This window comes from Glossina fuscipes, unplaced genomic scaffold (assembly GCF_014805625.2).
Source record: "Glossina fuscipes isolate IAEA_lab_2018 unplaced genomic scaffold, Yale_Gfus_2 111, whole genome shotgun sequence".
Classification (NCBI taxonomy): Eukaryota; Metazoa; Arthropoda; class Insecta; order Diptera; family Glossinidae; genus Glossina; species Glossina fuscipes.
In genome coordinates, this window is record NW_023998454.1 from 2,713,141 (window position 1) to 2,732,708 (window position 19,568).

General features: G+C 34.3%; 2 protein-coding genes across 6 annotated transcripts in view; one reads left to right on the top strand and one right to left on the bottom strand.

The window, feature by feature from the left end:
• LOC119638979 (unconventional myosin-XVIIIa) overlaps positions 1–19,568 on the top strand; it is a 66,132-nt gene that overhangs the window by 20,250 nt on the left and 26,314 nt on the right. For 3 of the 4 annotated variants that reach the window (XM_038036150.1, XM_038036149.1, XM_038036151.1), the window contains one exon: positions 18,095–18,229. In XM_038036150.1, coding sequence (XP_037892078.1) covers positions 18,095–18,229 — 135 coding nt within the window. Of the gene's footprint in view, positions 1–11,446; positions 13,746–18,094; positions 18,230–19,568 lie in introns of those variants that run through there. The other variant, XM_038036152.1, reaches the window with a different exon arrangement.
• Positions 8–18,635, bottom strand: LOC119638980 (phospholipase A1 member A). 2 transcript variants are annotated; one of them, XM_038036155.1, is made up of 3 exons: positions 18,307–18,635; positions 1,049–1,292; positions 8–988 (listed from the first exon to the last, which is right to left on the bottom strand). In XM_038036155.1, the coding sequence occupies exons 2-3, from the start codon at positions 1,201–1,203 to the stop codon at positions 145–147; spliced, it is 999 nt and encodes a 332-aa protein (XP_037892083.1). In that variant the 5' UTR covers positions 1,204–1,292; positions 18,307–18,635; the 3' UTR covers positions 8–144. The 2 variants fall into 2 exon arrangements, with proteins under 2 accessions (XP_037892083.1, XP_037892084.1); XM_038036156.1 differs by lacking the exon at positions 18,307–18,635 and having other exon boundaries at positions 1,049–1,600.

The window sequence follows — 19,568 nt, forward strand, 5'->3', positions numbered from 1 at the left end:
TGTGTTTATGTCAAATTCTTTCATGAAATACAATTTCTAAGCTTGACTTGTTAAGTTTTCTTGTAATATTTTAAACATGCCCTACACATGTTTTTACATATAAAATTAATTATAAAAGTTTGTCTTAAAAGAAACTTATTTACATTAACCCCTATAAAATCCCCTAAATAAGTTGGTAGTAGGAAAAGCACTTTCCAAGAAGCTAGGTTCCTTGACTTTGCGCATTCTTACCACGTTGCCAATGCCGAAGGGGGGATTTGCTTTCGTTGACAAATAATAAGCGCCGACCTTGGGCACAACCGGTTCACCACCCATAAAAGCGTCTGCTGGACATTCATAACTACCGGTTAAACAAGTGCAATTGTAGCCACGCATACATGCAGAACTTGATAATTTCATAGCACCAAATATTTTCGGGTTTCGCACAGATTCTGCCATGTAGTATAAGGCTGCAAAGTGATCGCAAGCGAAATCAAATTCAGCTGCAGTCGCATTTGGACATTGTGGCTGTCCTTGACCCCAATTTGGAAAGAATGCAGCATGACTGAGTTCAAAGCTTGGATTTCCCATGTGGCTTGTGTCGGTATGTATGGATTCTACATAAAGGGCATCATCAGGAGCCAAGCGATAGTCGGCTGATAAGCCCAGTTGTGCCAAGCCAGCTGGATCAAGAGCAATAATTGCGCCAAGCTGTTGAGGTTTGAGCAATTTGCCAGCCAAACCAGCTATGTGACTGCCAGCGCTGTGGCCAATTAAATATACGCTGCTAAGTTCGATATTCTTTTCACGTTGCAAGAAACGTATAAATTTCACAAAATGCGCAGCTATTTCGGACAATTGCTGTGAAATGCGTGGATAACTGATGTCATGTGAAATGACACTCCAGTCAACGATTATTACATTGAAATTTCCCTGTGACAAATAAGCATCTTTTAAAGCTGCATTTGAACAGGAGGTACTCTTACCAGCCCAACCATGTATAGCAATTCTGGAAAGTAGCACTTCAAATAATCGGTATTAAAAATTGACGGGAATATCATTAACACACCTAATCGGCCAAGCGGGATTAAAATGCGATTTTTTTAAAGCCCTTACGTCTCCTGTACGTAAAATTTGACCTTCATAGGGATTTAAAGAAGTGTAAAGATCGTAGTGTATATGTTGGCTTCCTAAAATGCGAAACCGAGGATTTAATAATGCCATAACTTCGTTGCGTAGAACATCGTGAACGACACTGAATACAGAACCTTCGCAATCCGTTTTTTGATAAGACAGATGTGCACACCAACACTCTAAAAGAAAAGAAGCTCTATGTTTTTAAATGACGTATTAATTAAATATTGTATAGCTGTTTGGATGACCCATTTTTGAAATCTTAATATCCCGTTATTATCCAGTGAAATAATCAGGATCAAAAGAAGAAAAAAAGAAAGAACTAACCGCTTAAACACCTTCCGATTAATAAAACACAAAACATAAATACGTTCATTATGCCTAAATGACAACAATGATAATTATAAGTCCAGTTATATAGACCCAAATAATGTGAAGAGTTTTCCAAAGAGTATTCACAGAATATTTTTAAAACTCAATATTTCAATATTTAAGCGAACGAATACATCACAACTTAAACGTTTCGCGTTCTGGCTTTAAATGTTGCGAATTCTTAAGGCTCAATTAGTTAAAAGAACACAACAACAAAAATAGCAGCCATTCATTATGGTCTACAAAAACGCAATGAGAGTACATTCATCAATTACAAGCCATCTTGTCTTTGATATTCAGCCATTGCTGTAATGCAACAGATTTTTAAGCAACACAAGCACAAATATGAAAAAAGCTGCAACACATCAAACGTACATTTAGTTGTTTGATACAAAAGAATTTCAAAATTCGCTTATATAAGAATCGTGGAAGCAGTGGAGAGGAAGAAGAGAAGCAGTTTTTACGTTTTTTCGATATTTTTTTTTGCAATTTTCTAAGGTCACTATACTATCAAGCAACCAGCAGCCGGAGAGTAATTAGAAAATATACAAAATATGTATATATATATATATATTATATACAAGTATTTAGAAATACAACTTATTCTAAAAAGTCAAGTTCGGATCTCTTCAAACAGGCTTTTTTGTGCTAAACTTGCGAGGTTCAAGAACCGTTTGTATCTTAATTTGTTGTTTTTATTCGGTTGTTATTATTGACATGTATTTCGATAAACGTAATGACAATTAGATATACACGCTATCCGCAGCGATTTTTGGCATAAAATGATCTTAATTAGGTTTACATAGGTTAGTATTAGGTTGGCAACATGCTAAGAACAAATCCATCATAATTATCAAATTTGGAAACTAAAAAGTGAATTTATTTATACCAGGACGTTGGTTCTTCAAAAAATTTTTCCCTTAAAAAGAACATTTCTGGAGAGGGTTTCGTTGATATCCTGCTATGACACCTTTAATAATATATTAACGAACATTAACATCAGCAAATATACATATCATCTTCCTTTGGCTGAATTGTTCAAACGATTAGAATTATCGCATGAGTATATCGACTCTCGATCACAGTCGTATGTATTCTGTGGTCGTTTGACTTCTGTTAGATTTCTATTCTTAAAATTCGGAATGGAAAGGTTAGATTTCACAAGTGATTTCTTACAAGTGATCCGCCATTAGCCGTATTCTCAAGGAGTATAATAATTTAAAATGTGCTCAACAAATCACGTATGATATGTAGCTGATATGGATCTGATATTAAATACAATTGCACATCGCCTTAATATAATAATATATTATAAAATGGTTTCCGTATTAAAACATCTAGGTTTCACTCCTTTACTAGCGAATATGAAACTTTTCATTGATGAAGGCTATACACTTTCTCCTTTTGCACGTTACGGACGTCCAAGATGTTGCATATATTTTGAAAGAAAGTTTGTCGATACAAACAAGTGTCATTCAAAGGCAAATCGAACTTCGCTCGATAAAAGGAAATTATGTGAAAGACTGAACTTATTGTTATATTAAATCCCAGAAAAAGCGCAAATTAAAATACTGAACGTCATGTCACGTGAAAATATTTGTACATATTAATTAAATTATTAAACATTTGCACATCAAGATGGTGTAAATCTCCCTAAAAAAAACATACATTTCTTACTGGCAGACATAACGTTAAATAGTCGTCACTTGCTGCTTTTTGAATTTGTTAAAACATATTGAATTTTTCATAAATCGTGGTCGAAGCCGAGAGTTTGAGCGGTCTTTAGAGATGGGCACGTGACAACCAGCCAACACTAATGCTCAATTAGTTTTATTCTAATTAGAGTAGAACGTTGAAAGGTTTTTGAATTTAAAATTAGAGCATTTTTCATGAAAGATGTTTCAAGCAGAAAATTCGAGGCATAATTTGATATGAGTGCATGAACATCAGTAGTCAGCCACGCAAAAAAGATGTTACGAATATTTTTATTGCAAATAAAAGTAAGCCTTACAGCACGTAGACGTTAAGTAGTTTCCTTGGAAGTCAGAGAAACGCATACCTATTAAAAAATTATAGTGGGACTGATGATATATTTTGAGTAGCGTTAGTATCCGCACGAAAAAATGAATCGAATTTTCGAATAAAGTTCCAACAAGTTCTTAGAGATCTTATAGTAGTAATGTAATAATAATAGCTCTAGCGTAGTAAAAATTTTATCCTTAGCTGCAATGACAATTTCTCATTGTTGTTGGAGATAATTGTTTTCGATTTTTCTAGTGCATTCGTTAAATGATTCCGTGTCACGGTGAGGACGGCAACGCTTGCCCATCTTTAATTTGGTAATTGTACAATGAATGAATTTAATTAAAATTAATTTGATAAATCACAAAGGTTCTAATTATTCCTAATTTGCTGCTGGTGCGTTAATGATAATTAATTATATTTTTATACCTTACATCACTTATGGCACCGGAGTATATTAAGTTTGTGCGGATATATGCAACATCCAGGAAGACATTTCTTTATATCGATCGATTCAGAATCACTCACTTAATCGATTTAAACCTTGTGTCCACTTGTCCGCCTTGTTTTCTTTTGTTCAACCTACAGGCCGCAACTTTTGAGATATTTTCATGAAATTTGGTATACTGGCTTGTTTTGCCGCAAGGACGGAACACCATTGAAAATGGTTCGGGTCGGAAAAGTGTTGCGACCACTTGCCATATATCGCCCCAATTTGAAAATTCATTAAATGAATACCTATAGCGTGTAGGGTACTTTATGGTGAGTCGCGCCCCACCATAGCACTTTTACTTATTTTATAATGTTATTGGAAAAATATGTGAAACGAAAGCTTTTTCGATACTTCTTTGCCAACGAAATCCTATTAGAATTTTTAACATTAATATTTTTACTTATTTTATAATGTTATTGGAAAAATATGTGAAACGAAAGCTTTTTCGATACTTAAAAGTGTCTTTGCCAACGAAATCCTATTAGAATTTTTAACATCAAGTAATTGAATTAAATTCTTTCGTTTTGCATTTCACTATTCCAAAGAATTCATATTAAAGTATCATCATTTGATAGATGTTTTTAACATTCGATGAATACCCATACTTTAAAAACCCCGTTTCGAGAATTTGTGTTAAATATAACTTGGTTTCTTTATTTAGAAAAAAAAGCTATTGTCTATCGAAATGTTTCACTGAAAAAGATATGAAGAGAAAAGCTGAACCAGGTTGAAGATTTTAATTTTGAGGCTAACGAAACAGAGCATCTATCCGGGCCAACTACAAAAGTTTGCAATCGCACAATTGTAAAGACCTATATAAGGCATTTAAAGGAGTAACAATTGTCTGGACTGGGCTACATTTTACAATGTTCGCAAGCGCTAATAAAGAAAATGAAGATTTCTAATCTAAACCTATGCGAAAATTTGAAGCAATTAGTGATGGGTGTTGTGGACGACTATTGTTGAAATTGCAGGCAAGGTTAAGAACGAGCAATCTTTACTATGCACAACGATGCGAGAAAATTATTTTTTAATCATTCAAACCGGACAATTCGTTGGTACTCCACATTCTAATTTTTAATCTGCTGATTGCCGTTCATTTTCATCGACATGCGTAGGGTTAAACCGATTAAAAGAACCAGTCAAGCTCCTTATTATCGGTCTTCCAAAAGTTTCCTTTCTACTTCTCTGTCTTCATCTCTTACCTTTCAAATATAAACTTTCAATTCGTGTATAGTAAACAAAAGAAGGTAATTATGCTTGCGTTTATTTTAAAACAATATTTATTTAACGCTAGAAATACCGCTGACGTTTTGTATATATAAAAGGGGTTATTTTGATGCCCTTTTGCTGTGGGATTGTCACAGCTATAAAAATTAAGATAAGAAGTTGAAATTTCGTTAATCGATTAAGGATAGCAAATAAAGAAAGGGACGCGATCTCCCCGCGAGCACATGTACGATACAGAAGAATCTGAAACAACCTCGAAAAAGCACCAACATTTTTTTGATGTTTTGGCTTATATCTTTCGATTCCGTGAAGACATTTCGCGAGATCTGGTTACGAAATGTTACAAATATTTAATGTTCTCTTCATATAAATAAAAGTTACTAAAGATTTTGGCACACTACACGATTTGTAACGCTTTTTTGTAGATCGCAAATTGAAAAGGGTCAAAATGACGTACTTGGTAGTTCTAATCATTAGAACAGGGTGATTAATAAATGCTTTTGCTGTTTGACGTCATTGCATGCACCGCTAATTGCGAAAATGAAACGAGTGTAGACTTATAACTCTTAATGCTTACGGCCACGTCTATATTCATGTGGAGATGTGGAAAAAAATTTTTTTGAGACAATTAATTTACAAAAATAATGATTATGATGAAAAAATTATATAAATGCTTTTATGTGAAAAACGATGAAAAACAAAATGCAACATAGTCTTTCTATATAGTAATGATATTACTGTCCTCTTGTATTCACTACACCACACATCACTTCAACGCCCTATTATGGTAATGTGTCATCAATTTAATACAACTAGAGTTCAACACTTAGTGATCTTTTGCGTCCATAAATTAAATTCATAAATCTCAACAGCTCAGTTGTCATTTAACATTCGTCTTAATAAATTGCAAGTGATTCAAAGCATCGTTTTCTTTTTATGTTTTTCGTCTTTATTTACCTTTTTTTGTTCATGAATTAAATAACATTTTCTCTTTGTTCTTTCTTATGCCGTACGTTAATAAAGCGAATATTGATCGTTCGGTGGAAGAAATATGTTCTTCTACCTATAAGCATAGTAATGCTACGTTTAGTAGTGCGTTCGGTAAACATATGGAGTATATCAACATGTTCCTACAAATGTGTACGCAACGTAATGTTGCTCGAGAAATATGGCGTTTCTTCTTGTTACTATATGGATTATTAAGTGTTTTCCTAGTTAGTAAAAGTGTATGTATGTGTATGTGAATTACATAAATATATGCAGGCATGCATGCGTACATGCAAGTATGGGCACACATATATCTACATAAATACGTGGTTTTGGCCTTTCATCGAATATCTTTTTTTTTTTTCTTTGCATATATAATGATAGCTGCTGCCATAAGCAATGGGACTTTCACCAAATAATCCGACAATAATATGGATGTAGTTGATTTGTCATTGAAAATATGGCTAACCGTTTGATTATATTTGTGCTTATGTTTGCATGCACAACACATATTAACACGCTTTCCGTTACACTGTTTCGAATTTTTAAAGGCAGTGGCATAATTTTTTACTCGGCTGCAACCACCGTTTATAAAAAAAATTGTTTTCGAATTATTCTGCATACTGATTACCGCAAAACACGCCCATGAATTTCTTTATAAATAATGCGTAATGATCTTTTGATTAGAATATCAAATCATCTATTTTAAAATGCGCTTTGTTTTAAAGAGAAAAACCGTACTGGTTATGAACTACGTGACTTTTCGACAGAAGTAATAAATGTTTGAAAATCGGAAATAACGTTGAGTTTACCTCACCTAACGATCAAAGCTCAGTCAGCAGAATATTATTAAATTTATTCTTTTAATGAATCAGATTGATCGATCTATATCCCGTGATCGTAATAGGCTCAAACGGAAACGGAACAAGTGACGATTTAATTGCCTAGAAAGTGGAAAAAGCAATTAGTGTAGCAACATTCCAAAATTCCATTTCGATTCAAAGACTTTTGAGTTCCTCTAAAACACGATCCACAGATATGATAATGAAACATTCGAAATTATCAATTACTGAGTATAGTCAGAAAATTTGATTGATGAGTGCTTGATGACTTCGCTGCAATCTCACCGCAAAGTTCAAGTAAGTCCAACTCCTTACATACGGTGATGAAAGATTAAATTGATTGATTGAAAGCTTAGATTCGGAACCATTACCACTTTCATCATTAGAGTAGTAGATAGGCAGTTCAGCATATTTGAAACTCGAACGTAACGTTTCTCGTTTATACTCTACTGGTAAAATTTTATTTGATCTGCCGTCATTCTGTTGACGCCCAGCATTTTATTAAAATGATGATAATGTTCTCCGAAGCCTATCAGTCGACAAATAGAAATTACGACGAAGTTAACACGACTTGAGTATCGCTTCGTTTATCTGTGGCCCTGAACGTGTTCACGATTCCATAACCGTAATGTCGTTTTAATTCAATATATGAATACCTATACATTCGGGTGCTATGTTGTTTTTGCCTCATACATTTGGAAAGTTTCGTTTTTTAAACTTATGCTTAATTTCCACATAAACATAGTATTGTATCTACAACAATGGATTGAGTTGCCGAAAAGGTCCTGTAGTATGCTTTTTCAAATTGTCAGTGCAAAGTTGGCCGATATTTAATTTTTCCGAAATTTGCAGTTTAGTCCTACTGTAGAAAGAGTACTCTATGAACTCTTACGTTACTATAAACATGAACTGTTTACAAAAACATTTAAGAATATTAAATAATTGTTTAAGCATATATCATTGTAAATTCAAAGAAATAAAGGAATATTGAAATTCTTCCAACCTATATAATGTACGTAACGAAGGAAAATGTGGCTCTGAAAGAAACCTCCGATTAGTTTCAATTTTTCTGCGTCCTCTTATTTAATATGGTTTCCTTCTTAACAATTTCGCCAACGCGAATCAAGGATCTAAATTAATTAGCTCCAACATTATTATATTGGATAATTGAACTAATCTTGTTAGTTTCATTCACTCCCGCCATCACCGGAGGATGGCGCTTATCGTCATTTTGGCAAAAAGTTTGCAACGCGTAGAATAAAGCTTCAGAGACCCGACAAAGTGTATATGTTCTTGATCAGCATCAACCTCTGAATCGATTTGAGCATGTCCATTGTCCTTCTGCCTGGTTGCCTGTTTGGCCGTCTGTCCGTCTGTCCGTCTGCGTAATGCTTGCTTTCAACTTTCGCCTGGCCGCAAAAATGAAGCTATCGACTTCAAATCTGGCAGAATCAATGAAAGTTCTTGTACGCAGCTTAATGTTAAAAAAGGACTAAATCGGTCAAATCACCCACAGTGCTACGGAAAGTGAGGGCACCTCTGCTTTTGAAAACGAATAAAAAATGGTTTTTGCTCACTACTCATAAATCTATAAAAATTTTAGCTCTTATTCTGGGGGCAATTCTGCGGAACTTCTACAAAAATGAAAAAAGTTGACCACGTCTAAACAATTTTATAGTGTCATAAGGTAATGTTTTTTCCACAACTCTTCTAACGCACAGAAACCCCATAAAATATACAAATTCTTGGCCAATTTCAAATTCGAAATGCACCTACGCACGTCAATTGGTTGATCTGTCCGTTTGCGCAACTGTGGAATAGTTGCGGTAAACATCCTCTCTTTCGCAAAAATAAAGACACAGCCTACAATCTTGCAAAAGGATTTTAAAACGACGGAAAGTTTTCAAAGAAAATGTTTGCAACCCGTTCTCAGGCTTTTGTTTTCCGTGGTTTTTGCTTGTTACTTATAAAGTGCAACATATACGCTATATAAATTTCCACTTTTATTCTGAAAATACAAAAAATCAGCCGCATCCAATATTACAGAGAATGAAAATTTATTTTTTTGCTTTTTTTTAGGATCACGGTGATGGGTATAAAAGATTCGGCCACGACCGAGAATATATTTTTCTTAGTTGTTCTATTTTCATCTATTTTTCTTAAATTTCTCTGAATTCCTCTCAAAGGATAACTGCTGATTTTTGACAATTAGCTCACCATAATTGGTTGTGTTATAACGTGGAAATATTTTTTAAAGCGATTTTAATGGAACTCTTATTTCATTACTTTATTCTGGAAACGCAAATGACAAGGCCAGTTAATGGAATTCATGTTCCATTATGAAAATATGTATGAAGTATAGCGAAACAATAATAATTTCGAGTTTAAACGTCACCGAAATAGGATGCGTTCAAGTTGAAGTCGGGAAACGTCTAACAGAGCCATGCGCCTACGAGGTACGAAGTTAATTAACAAGATGAAAGAGAAACGAAAAATTAAAATCCGTTAAATCCGACAATTAACGAATTGAAATTATAGTTAGGTGGAAGTCGACGGACTTTAAACGGAGTTTCTCAATATCCAAACGCCTGTCTTTTAGAAAGTGATGATCATAAAATGTGTCAATAACTGCAACATTAATAGCAAAACCAGATGTTCGCATCTAAAAGATTTTGCTTTTTTGATTGGATTAATTGAACGTAGTCTGTTAGAATCGTTGTGAAAGCACAAACTGAACAGACAGGAGTTGCGGCAATTACGTCGAGTGTACAAGCAGATAGGTTTATTCTCGATATGTTGGTAATTTATAGGTATAATGTTGGTAATTTATAGTGATAATTTTAGGTAATAACCCTTAAATTACTTTTGCTTTCGACTACAAGGAAGACAAATTATTCTTCAGCTAACATATACCTCGATCGACGAATATATTCGTCAATCAAAGCAGTCATATAAGCAAAAGTTTAGCGTTTTTGAACCTGTTAAATGCTGAAGATAAAAATCAAATCAAATGAAATTTATGTGACCTACTACACAATTCTCTTTTTGAAAGTAATATGAGGTAATAAAATCTCTAACATTCTACAAAAACGCTTAACTGTTAATTTATTATTATTATTATTATTATTATTATTATTATTACCAATTTAGCCAGGGAATAAGTTATAAGATAAAAGTCTTGAATTATTAGTACCTAAGGCTCTTGGCTTTATTGAAAACTCTAATTCACTTGACATTTGAACCCTAACTGTTAATTCAATTTGGTTTAAGTAATACTAAGGATAACTGCTTTCAAGTTGAATAGCGTAATGGTTGGAAGATTGCGCTATCACTTTTCCAACACAACTTCTCCTCATTGTTTACAGGGGAGTCTGAGAAAAATTGTATGTGTTGTGCGGTAACGAACGTTGCAACTTTATAGCGCGTATCAACCTTATTTGTTGTAGTTCAGAGTGTCAGTGAGTAGTTTTTCTTTTTTCAATATCTTTATGGTTTAGCTGCGAAACCATGAACTTGGATTCGCACTAATTTTTGCCGTAGCAAAAACTTCGTCGTCAAAACTTTCATATTCGCATAAATAAATGATTACGTATAAGGCCAAAGATGTTGCAAATACAAGTTGCAACAGTTAAGTGAGGCTGCCATGCAACTGTCAAACCTTAAGCTGCAGTGTAACATAAAATTGGCTCGTATCGTTTCTTCGAAGTCCGTTGCAAGTTTTCAATTTTAATCTGAAATCGATATAGATGCGATGTTTCTTAACTTGCGACAGTTTGCACGCAGAGGCGGGCGTAGTTTAATCAATTCAAAATGTGACGCTTGATGAATACTCATTTGATTACATCTTTTTTACGTATATCTAAATACTAGAAACGAAATGATATGCACAACCTGATGCATTCACGCACTCATTGTTCGTCGATAGAGTTGCGACAAGCAATCAAATGTATCGATCCCTTGGCATTAGAAATGTAAATTAATCATTAAATTCAGTAGATTTTTCTTTCATTTATTACGAAGAAGACGATGTAGAAACAAACGCGTATGTCATACCTAATCAGTTTCATCGTCATTGGCTATAGCATGGAACGATATATGTGTTAAAATGCCCAAGCATTTGTATTGTTTTCGCATTTAATTTTTCACCCAATACGCATTTGTTTATGCTAAAAACGTATGAACATAGTGCACGCAAACACTTGCGCATCATAAACACTTTGTACACATGTAAATATAGAAATATGTACGTATGTAAAATACATAAAAAAAAAACTTTGAAGCCGACTTAAAGAAATCGAAATTCAGTTAAACATCAGGCGCGATACAACAACGTTCAATTTTGAGTATTACGCGCTCATCGATTACTTTTCTTTGCTTTTTGTACTTTTTTTTTTTTCTTCTTCTTCTTCTTCTTTTTATATTACACGTCTATATAGTAACCTACGATAGAAGCCAACAAAAGAAATCGAAAGTATAGTTAGCAAACTTGTGGTTTCAGTGTTTATTTTAACCGCTTACTAAACTACGAAAGGGGAAAAGTTTAATTTCCTCATGCGAACACAAATATAATTGTTTTATTTTTTTTTTTTTGCAAATTTAATATTCCATAAGCATTTTGAGCTTTGCCGACTAGTAGTATGAGTGAAAATTATTATCTAAATTATTAAAAGATCAACAAAATAAATACAGAAATGGATAAATTTTATGTTAAACCGAAAAGAAGCCTACTTTCAAATGCTGCTTCGAATGTTTCGCAAACAAATATTGGCCATAGCCGAAGTTTGGGAGTAGGACGAATTTGTTCGAAAATACGACATAAAATTGAGGATAATTTAACACCAAAAATCAGTAGCAAACTGTATAAAGCCAGTAAACGCTCAGTTTCAATGACTGCCTTGAGTACTATTGGAAGTGCGACGGGCAAATACACATTAAACTCGAAAGACAGCCAAGCCAAGTTATCGTCAATAAATCCGCCAACAATGGATCAAAGTTTAAAGTCGGGGGTGTGCAAGGCGTCTACCTCCAGCTTACAACAGTCTCCTTATGCTGAATGTTATGGCAATAGCACCTACTTTACCGAACCGTTCATAGATAGCGACGATGAAGATGAAAGTCAGTTAAGCTTGAATTTGGCTAAAACCTCCTTAGAAGATGAAATTTTTAAGGAATTGGAAAAAGCAGCTCATGATGAAAATCAACTTAACGCTGTTTTAAAAAGTTTCGATAAAATTTTATTCGATTATCAGAAACCAGAAGATAACATAAAAGCGAACCTTAGCAACGTTGAACAGCAAAAGGCAGATCATAAGCAAACCGCTGCAACTGCAATTGAGACTGCATCTGAACAGGAAATTGTAACTGATATTATAGCGGAAGCTAAAACGCTTGAAAATTCACACACTAATGAACAATGCCACATTAAAGGCGACAGTAGCAGCGCACACATAGAAAACAATGCAACTGATAAAAAACTATTGAAGAAATCACAATCATCGCTTTCACTGACCCGCAGGAAATTCTATCAATCACCGGATTCGCCATGCCTGAGGCAAATGCGTCATGCTTTTACTAAACAAAGTAAATCGAAATCGGTTTGGGACCTTTCCAACACTTCCAACACGAAAATACCAATTTTCAAGGCCTTACCTTTGCAGAAACGTAGTCAAAGCTTTTGTCACGGAATTGGCAACGAATCAAAAGCTGTTTTAAATGTTACAAACAAAACTACTAACATCACGAGTAACCCTGGAAGACCACACTCGGCCTTAGGACTGAACAACGCTACTTCAAATTTTAATGGTAAATTGAAAACAAAGGTTATAAAAGAAAATTCGAAGACAACGATCAAAGCGAAACAACAGCAAATTCTGCCGTCCAAGCCGAAGCGCACTACTTCGAATGTCAGTTTATGTGCGCCACCTGCCAATAAACCCGTGGCACCCGTGGCGCGTCGAAGTAAGACAAGCGATGAACTGTTGGATAAATGCCTTGAAAAAGGTCACCAAATACTGCATAAGGTGGAAACACTTAACACGTCTCCGCCACGCCGTTTAACTAAAGGACAAGATTATAAGAAACCCATAAAACGTAATCCGTCTAATAACAAACTTTCCCTAGAACGTCGTAAAAAGATTATGAATGAACTTAAGTATGCCAATGAGGAAAAGTTAGTACCAGCACCTTTAGAATCATGTAAAATCATACCACCTGTCTTAGGAGAAACTTCTGATAAGCATGCCGAGCTTTTAGTTAATGTAATACAGAGCGCAAATGCATTTCGACCGAATAATTTAACGAGTATCGAGTTGAACTACGACCCCTTAAAAGAAGATGGAAACGGATTAGAATCTGATTCAGATGATTCTGGGCATATTTCTAACGAACACACTGAACATTTCAGGGATCACACTATACATTCAACCTCTTCGTTATCGCCGATAAGCGTTTCGAGTGAATCGTATGATTCTCTAGAAGATGGCAATATTGTAGTTAGTAAATCTCCAAAAATTGTGGAATTATTAAAAAAGTTTGAAACAAAAACTCATCAACAATTGGCCATGAATGTGTGCACTGTTACTAGAACGCCCAAATCGAGAATTTGCACCACATATAAAGTAACGAATGTCCCGGCCGTTGAACTAGTACAGACGCACGTTGAAATTTATCCGAATTACACCAAAGAGGTAACTATATGGCTTCATCGAGACTGACCGAAAAATAAAAAAAAATAAAAATCTTGAAGCCAAGTGCTGTATATAGTATGTAGTTGGTGTAAATTGTAGTTGTAGACATTGGTAGTTTTAAAGCTGTGAAATATATCTATTTCTAATAACATAAAAAAAAAAAAAATATTTTAATAATTTTTCTTCCGTTTTTTTAAATACTACTCTTGGTTTTCTGCGCGCTTTCGATTTTTTATCTTTAAAAACCGAAAGTTTGCTTACATTTTATATATACATTCTTTACTAAACCTTCATTTTATCCAACTATGTATAACAATAAAAATAATAAATGACTGTTTCCTTTGGCTTTTATTTCTTAAATTCCTCCTTCAACACTTGCACAACATATTTAGACGTAATCTTTCGCTGTGTTTTCTATTAACACCTTTACTCTTATATTATATATAGTCTTCCGACTCACCTTTGCACAGTAAGCGTAGTATTTTGAAATTGTAAAATTTTGAACATACCTGTTGGGAGAGCACGATTAACGAGCAATCGTAAATTTTTCGCTTGATGTTTGTAAATGCTATTTGAGAAAGTTACATTCGGCTTGAGACGCCTCCTTGGTTTGTATTCTCCGTCATAATTTTTTTCACTTTTTAGCATAATATTTACGCTAACATTTAGCGGAACATGCGCATCAAGATGGGGATTAACACATAATAAATGGTATATGTCACCCAATTTGCTTGTTTTTGACATTACTTGGGAGACATCACGCCGAATTTTCTATGACAATTTCTGCTATAGTCAGTATTCCAATAGCAGATTATTGATAGAGGAGAAGATTTAGACTGTCGCATATTTTGCCTATTGTATGCTGATTACGCCTAGTTTAATTCCCGGCCAATAATACGTCCCGATTTTTTTTCTCAACCCTTGCTATTCTTTCAGCAGATAGACTAACATGGCGAAAACAACTCGCTGACAAAATGGGTAGCTTTATTTTATGGTTCCGAATACATATTCTGGACGTTTAGATATCTCACAGTGAACTTGGATATGTTAGATCAGTGGACGGTGTACAGTTCTCGATATCGAGTAAACGCAATAGCTATTGATTATGGGCTCGTTTTGATGGATAGAAATGTTATAAAACTCGGTGAGCTATTTTTCTCAATATTGAATGGAAAGCTTTTGATCTTAAAATTGCTGTCGAGTAAAGTATTCAAATTACGATGGAGCTTACTCGATCTCGACAACTATAAATCGGCAATAAAGCTAACATATGTTCTAGATCCAAAAAACAGAAGGGAAGTGGATGGAATTATATAGATAACATATGTTGGCGTTGACCACTATTGCATATATATTCTCCCTAAAATAATATCCGTAAAATTGGTGAATTAGAACAACGTAGTTGCAACAAACTGTTTTATACTTTCGTCAAATACTTGGACTATGTTTTGTATTAAGATGTGCTTTACTTTTTTTTAAGTTAGGATTTATTGTCCACCATGTGCGAAATCTGTCAGCTTTCTATCCTAACTTCAGCGACAGCGAGTATTTCAAAAACAGACAGTCATAGCTCATTTGATGACTATTTTTGCATAACGAGTTAAAAATAGCGCCAGTAAAACTTGATAAAGTCTTCAAATATTATTTATAACAATTGTTTAACATATAATAAGATGACAAAATGATTAGCCTTTTTTATCGTCACCTGGTAGCATTTTAACTGGGATTTACATAAAATTTCATGTCAGTCTCTGCGATATATCTTTTAAAGCTGCGCATTTTTCATGCTGACATTTTACGTAGGCAGTGTATGAAAATTTATCTCTTCTTGTTTCACTGCAATTGTTTTCTTTGCATGTTATATTTATCACATATATATATATATATATATTGCATTGATAAAGTAATTCTGCTCAATGAAGTGCTAATGTAAACCATATTTTTTTTATATTTCCACTATAAACGCTTCTTATATAATTTCGTTTCATTGGGCCCTGGTCCCGTCTTTTCCGTAAAATTGAATATACAATCAATTTGTACTAAACTTAATTAAACATTGTTCAAGCTTAACGTACATTTATTTTAAACTTAAAGCTGCTTTCTTTGCAAATGATTACAGATAATGTTCTCTTTTTTTAACTCTTTAAGAAGTTTGAGTCTTTTTAACGAAAAAAAAAAGCACGTATATAAAAGAGTTTTGCTCTATCTTATCTTCTACATGTGCTCTCTAGGAAGGCAATTTACATTTAACCATCACACAGCTATCTTTATGGAGGAAACGTTATCTCATGGTGCTAGTAAATTAAGTAACGAGAGCAGACTTGGCTTATTTAACATTACAAAAATGTTTCTGCTGTTCAATTACTATTAGACCCATTAGAAAATATTGCGGACTTTTAACTTAAAATTTTGCAAGCAAAATAAGAACTATTACTTTTACGTTCAAGAAAAAGGAAAAAATTTTTTATTCCATAGACCCTAGAATGAGTTAAACAAAGCAATTCGTCGAGACGGTTGAGAACGTGATAGTTAATTCGCGAGTGGTTCATTCACTTCCCCGTTTCAACGTATAAGCAACGTCAATTTCTCATTATCTTCATCCTGTTGCAGATCACAAAATCACGATATACCCATAATCTTCTAAAAGTCCAAGTTGTTTGGTCACAATTTTTTTTATCCATTTTCGTCAGGTTGTCTCTAATTGTGCCTCTAAAAACGTTCCCCTTTTCGTAGGTTGCGATCTAAAATTATGGTTTTCGATGTAGTCTTTCTGAAGCAGTGCTTTTGCCTGTATTCAGCTCCTTCAAACTGTTGTTTGTTCTAATTACAAATAGCATCATTAGTAAGATTTCTACTTGCTCCCCCCTCAATGTTTCCACAAACCAATCCTTGGGGCTTTTCAACGAAGTTAAGTTCAGTTTAAAAGTCGTTGAGTTGTCATAAAAAGAAAGCTGGCCGTAAGTATAGGCACTACTTTCATCTTAAGAAAAATCAAAAAAGAGAACAAAATTAACTTTCGATATTCTGTAATATTGAGCGAGGATGGCTGATTTCGTTTCGATTTTTGTACAGATGTTACAATGTCGCTCCATGCGTAACGATGAAGGTTTTTATTGTGGAAATGCTACAGTTTGGATAATAAATTTTTTTAACTTTTGGCAACAAAGTTTTGCTCGTACGGTGTACATTAACAAATGCGACCTATTTTCAATATCAACCTAGGTACAGAGACTTCTGCTAAATTTGAAACGAGTGTCTTAGCATTTACGACTAGAAGAATGTTTACCACACGCAGAGAGGCAGGCAGATAGACGGGTGAACAAACGGACAGAATTTGTGGCAAGGGTTTAACGTGGGTTCCTGCCTGTAAGGCTTAACCCCACGGTGGCCCAAACCACTTTTTAAGCTTACTACGCCCCCTGGCGAGTTAGACAATCCCCACAGAGTAGGGGCCTAAACAGCACCAGAGTCCAGATCAGTTTATTGTGTATGGAACAATAAACCCCACTCTGGTGAGTGGCGAGGGCCTAGCTGCACTCGATTGTTCCACTTTGGCTTGGAACTGCCAAACGGACAGCCGTGGCTAAATCGACTAAAGATTTCATAGTGAAGATTTCTTCCTCATATTGCAAGCGTTTCAACAAAATGAGTATACCTACGAGCTCTCGATGGTGGGTAGAAATAGTTAGTAATGCGCAATGATTTATTTTTACGATATTGTTGAAATGTTATTGCAATGTTTCTCTGAGTACAATAATATTCACATAGGTTTTCCTTTCTAGTTGTTTTCAAAAAAATAAAAGTGAATAGTAGGGTAACTGATAAACGCTAGAAAAAAGCACCTGCATGTAAAATACATTTACGCTTGCTTCACAGATAAATGTGTAGCGAAATTTGAATAAATTTTGAAAGCAAAATAGTTAGTAGGCTTTTATAAATGCATCGGACCAGCTTATTGACCAATTTTAAAATTATATCCGAGCTACATGTAATTCTTAGATACTGAAGAGTGACTGGCGCCAGAAATATTCAGCCGATTAGAAGAAAAAGTATTCCAAAACAGTCCCGACATACGCACCTTCGATTACGGCTTCTTTTCCCTATTCGCGTGGTTTTTGGTTTTCTGAATACTTTTTTTTTTGTCTTAAAAAAAAAGAATGCAGCGAAACGTTTAAGTAAATCGACAAACAACAATATGAATGAAATATAGTAGAGTTTCATTCGAATGAATTATGCACACATTCAATATCTCTGATACATATACATGGATCTAATTAACTGAATGCAAGTAATAATAAAATTAAAAAAAGTATGTTACAATAGTTTTTTTTTGCTTTTTGTTATTGCAGATCCTATTCCGTACTGGTATCTTAAGTGAATTGGAGGCAAAACGGGATGAATTACTTTCGGATCGCATAATACAATTGCAAGCGTTTTGTCGCGGTTATTTAGCACGCAAGTCAATGTCCCAAAGAAGAGTCCAGGTGAGAGTTCATTAAGCGAAAGCAAAGCAAAACAAAAAAGAAATATTAATAAGAAATATTTATATGCATACGCTTACACTTGTTTAAACTTTTACCCTTGTATGCGTACATCTACACATCCACAGGTAGTTACTAACATATTAAAAAGTATTAACGCACAGTTTTCACTTTTCTACCAACAAAATCAAACGCGGGTATAATCAAAAATTCCCAACACGTTTTTATATATCTACTATTGTCTTCACCATAATAAAATTGCAAATTTACTAAATTTTGCTAACGGGTTTTATAATTTAATATTAGAAAATCTAAGAAACAAAGTAGAGGCCACCTCTTAGTTTCTCTCTTCTTTATTTTTCCAATCTCTATAAGCTGCAGTTGTTATTAGTAAGTAAGAATATTATAGTCGAGCAAAAACGATTATTAAATAACCTACATTAATACGCTTACTGCAATTCTTCATTTATTTTCACGATAAAATGCCAAAAATTCAACGTTCCTTGCTTTCTATGCGAAAGCATACTTTCCATGGGAGCGTTTATTACAGGCTCGTGTACACAAATTATGATTTTTTATATCAAAATACCATTAACCATCAAAAGATTGGACCCTTGTCCTATATAAAGGCTTTCTTCTCATAATAACATGGATTCAAATATCATCTCATCCAAATTTTCCACTGCAGTCCATTTCAAATTTTGCATTTTTCTTCTTATAACGAACCACTTTTTTTTGGCGAACGATGTCGGATTTAATCTAATCTATTCTCAACAGACTTCACTGTTGGGCTATAATACGTCAGTGCATTAAATTTCGAAAATCGATTGAAGTTAAAAACACCCGCCCTGACTGAGCGTTACTTATATCCTTTAATTTATATCAGAGTGCCGTAATATTGTTCGATTATGTAGGTTATCGTACAATTCATAATAAAACCTGCCATATAATCGATGGGGCCGTTCTTTGCAAATTAAATTCATTAGCAATACGATCACATGAGCGACAAACAGTGTTTTTAACAAAGCACGATATTTGTGATTGCTTAAAGAAAGTTTACGATCCCTTTAAGCCGCCCGCCTAAAAAGATCCTCAAAGGGTATCTCGTAATGATGTAAATGCCGTTCACGGGCAACGTTGCCTTTGTTTTAATGAAAAATATGGCAGTCACGTCTACATTATTTGTATTTTAGGTCAAATCATAAAAAGAGTTGTTATCTATACTTTTTTCCACAAAATCGAACCATATGTCAAAACATTTTTCCCATTCACTCTGAGACTACTCTAAAACACGGTTTTTGAACGCACCGACGTTTTCCTCTACCAACAACAAATCTTGTCA

What these genes read in the sequence shown, in the direction of transcription:
- LOC119638980 (XM_038036155.1), bottom strand. Translation starts at nt 1,203, where the DNA reads ATGGCATTATTAAATCCTCGGTTTCGCATTTTAGGAAGCCAACATATA. An exon ending in AATCCCGCTTGGCCGATTAG is followed by an intron (nt 989 to 1,048) that starts GTGTGTTAATGA and finishes GCTACTTTCCAG; the next exon opens with AATTGCTATACATGGTTGGG.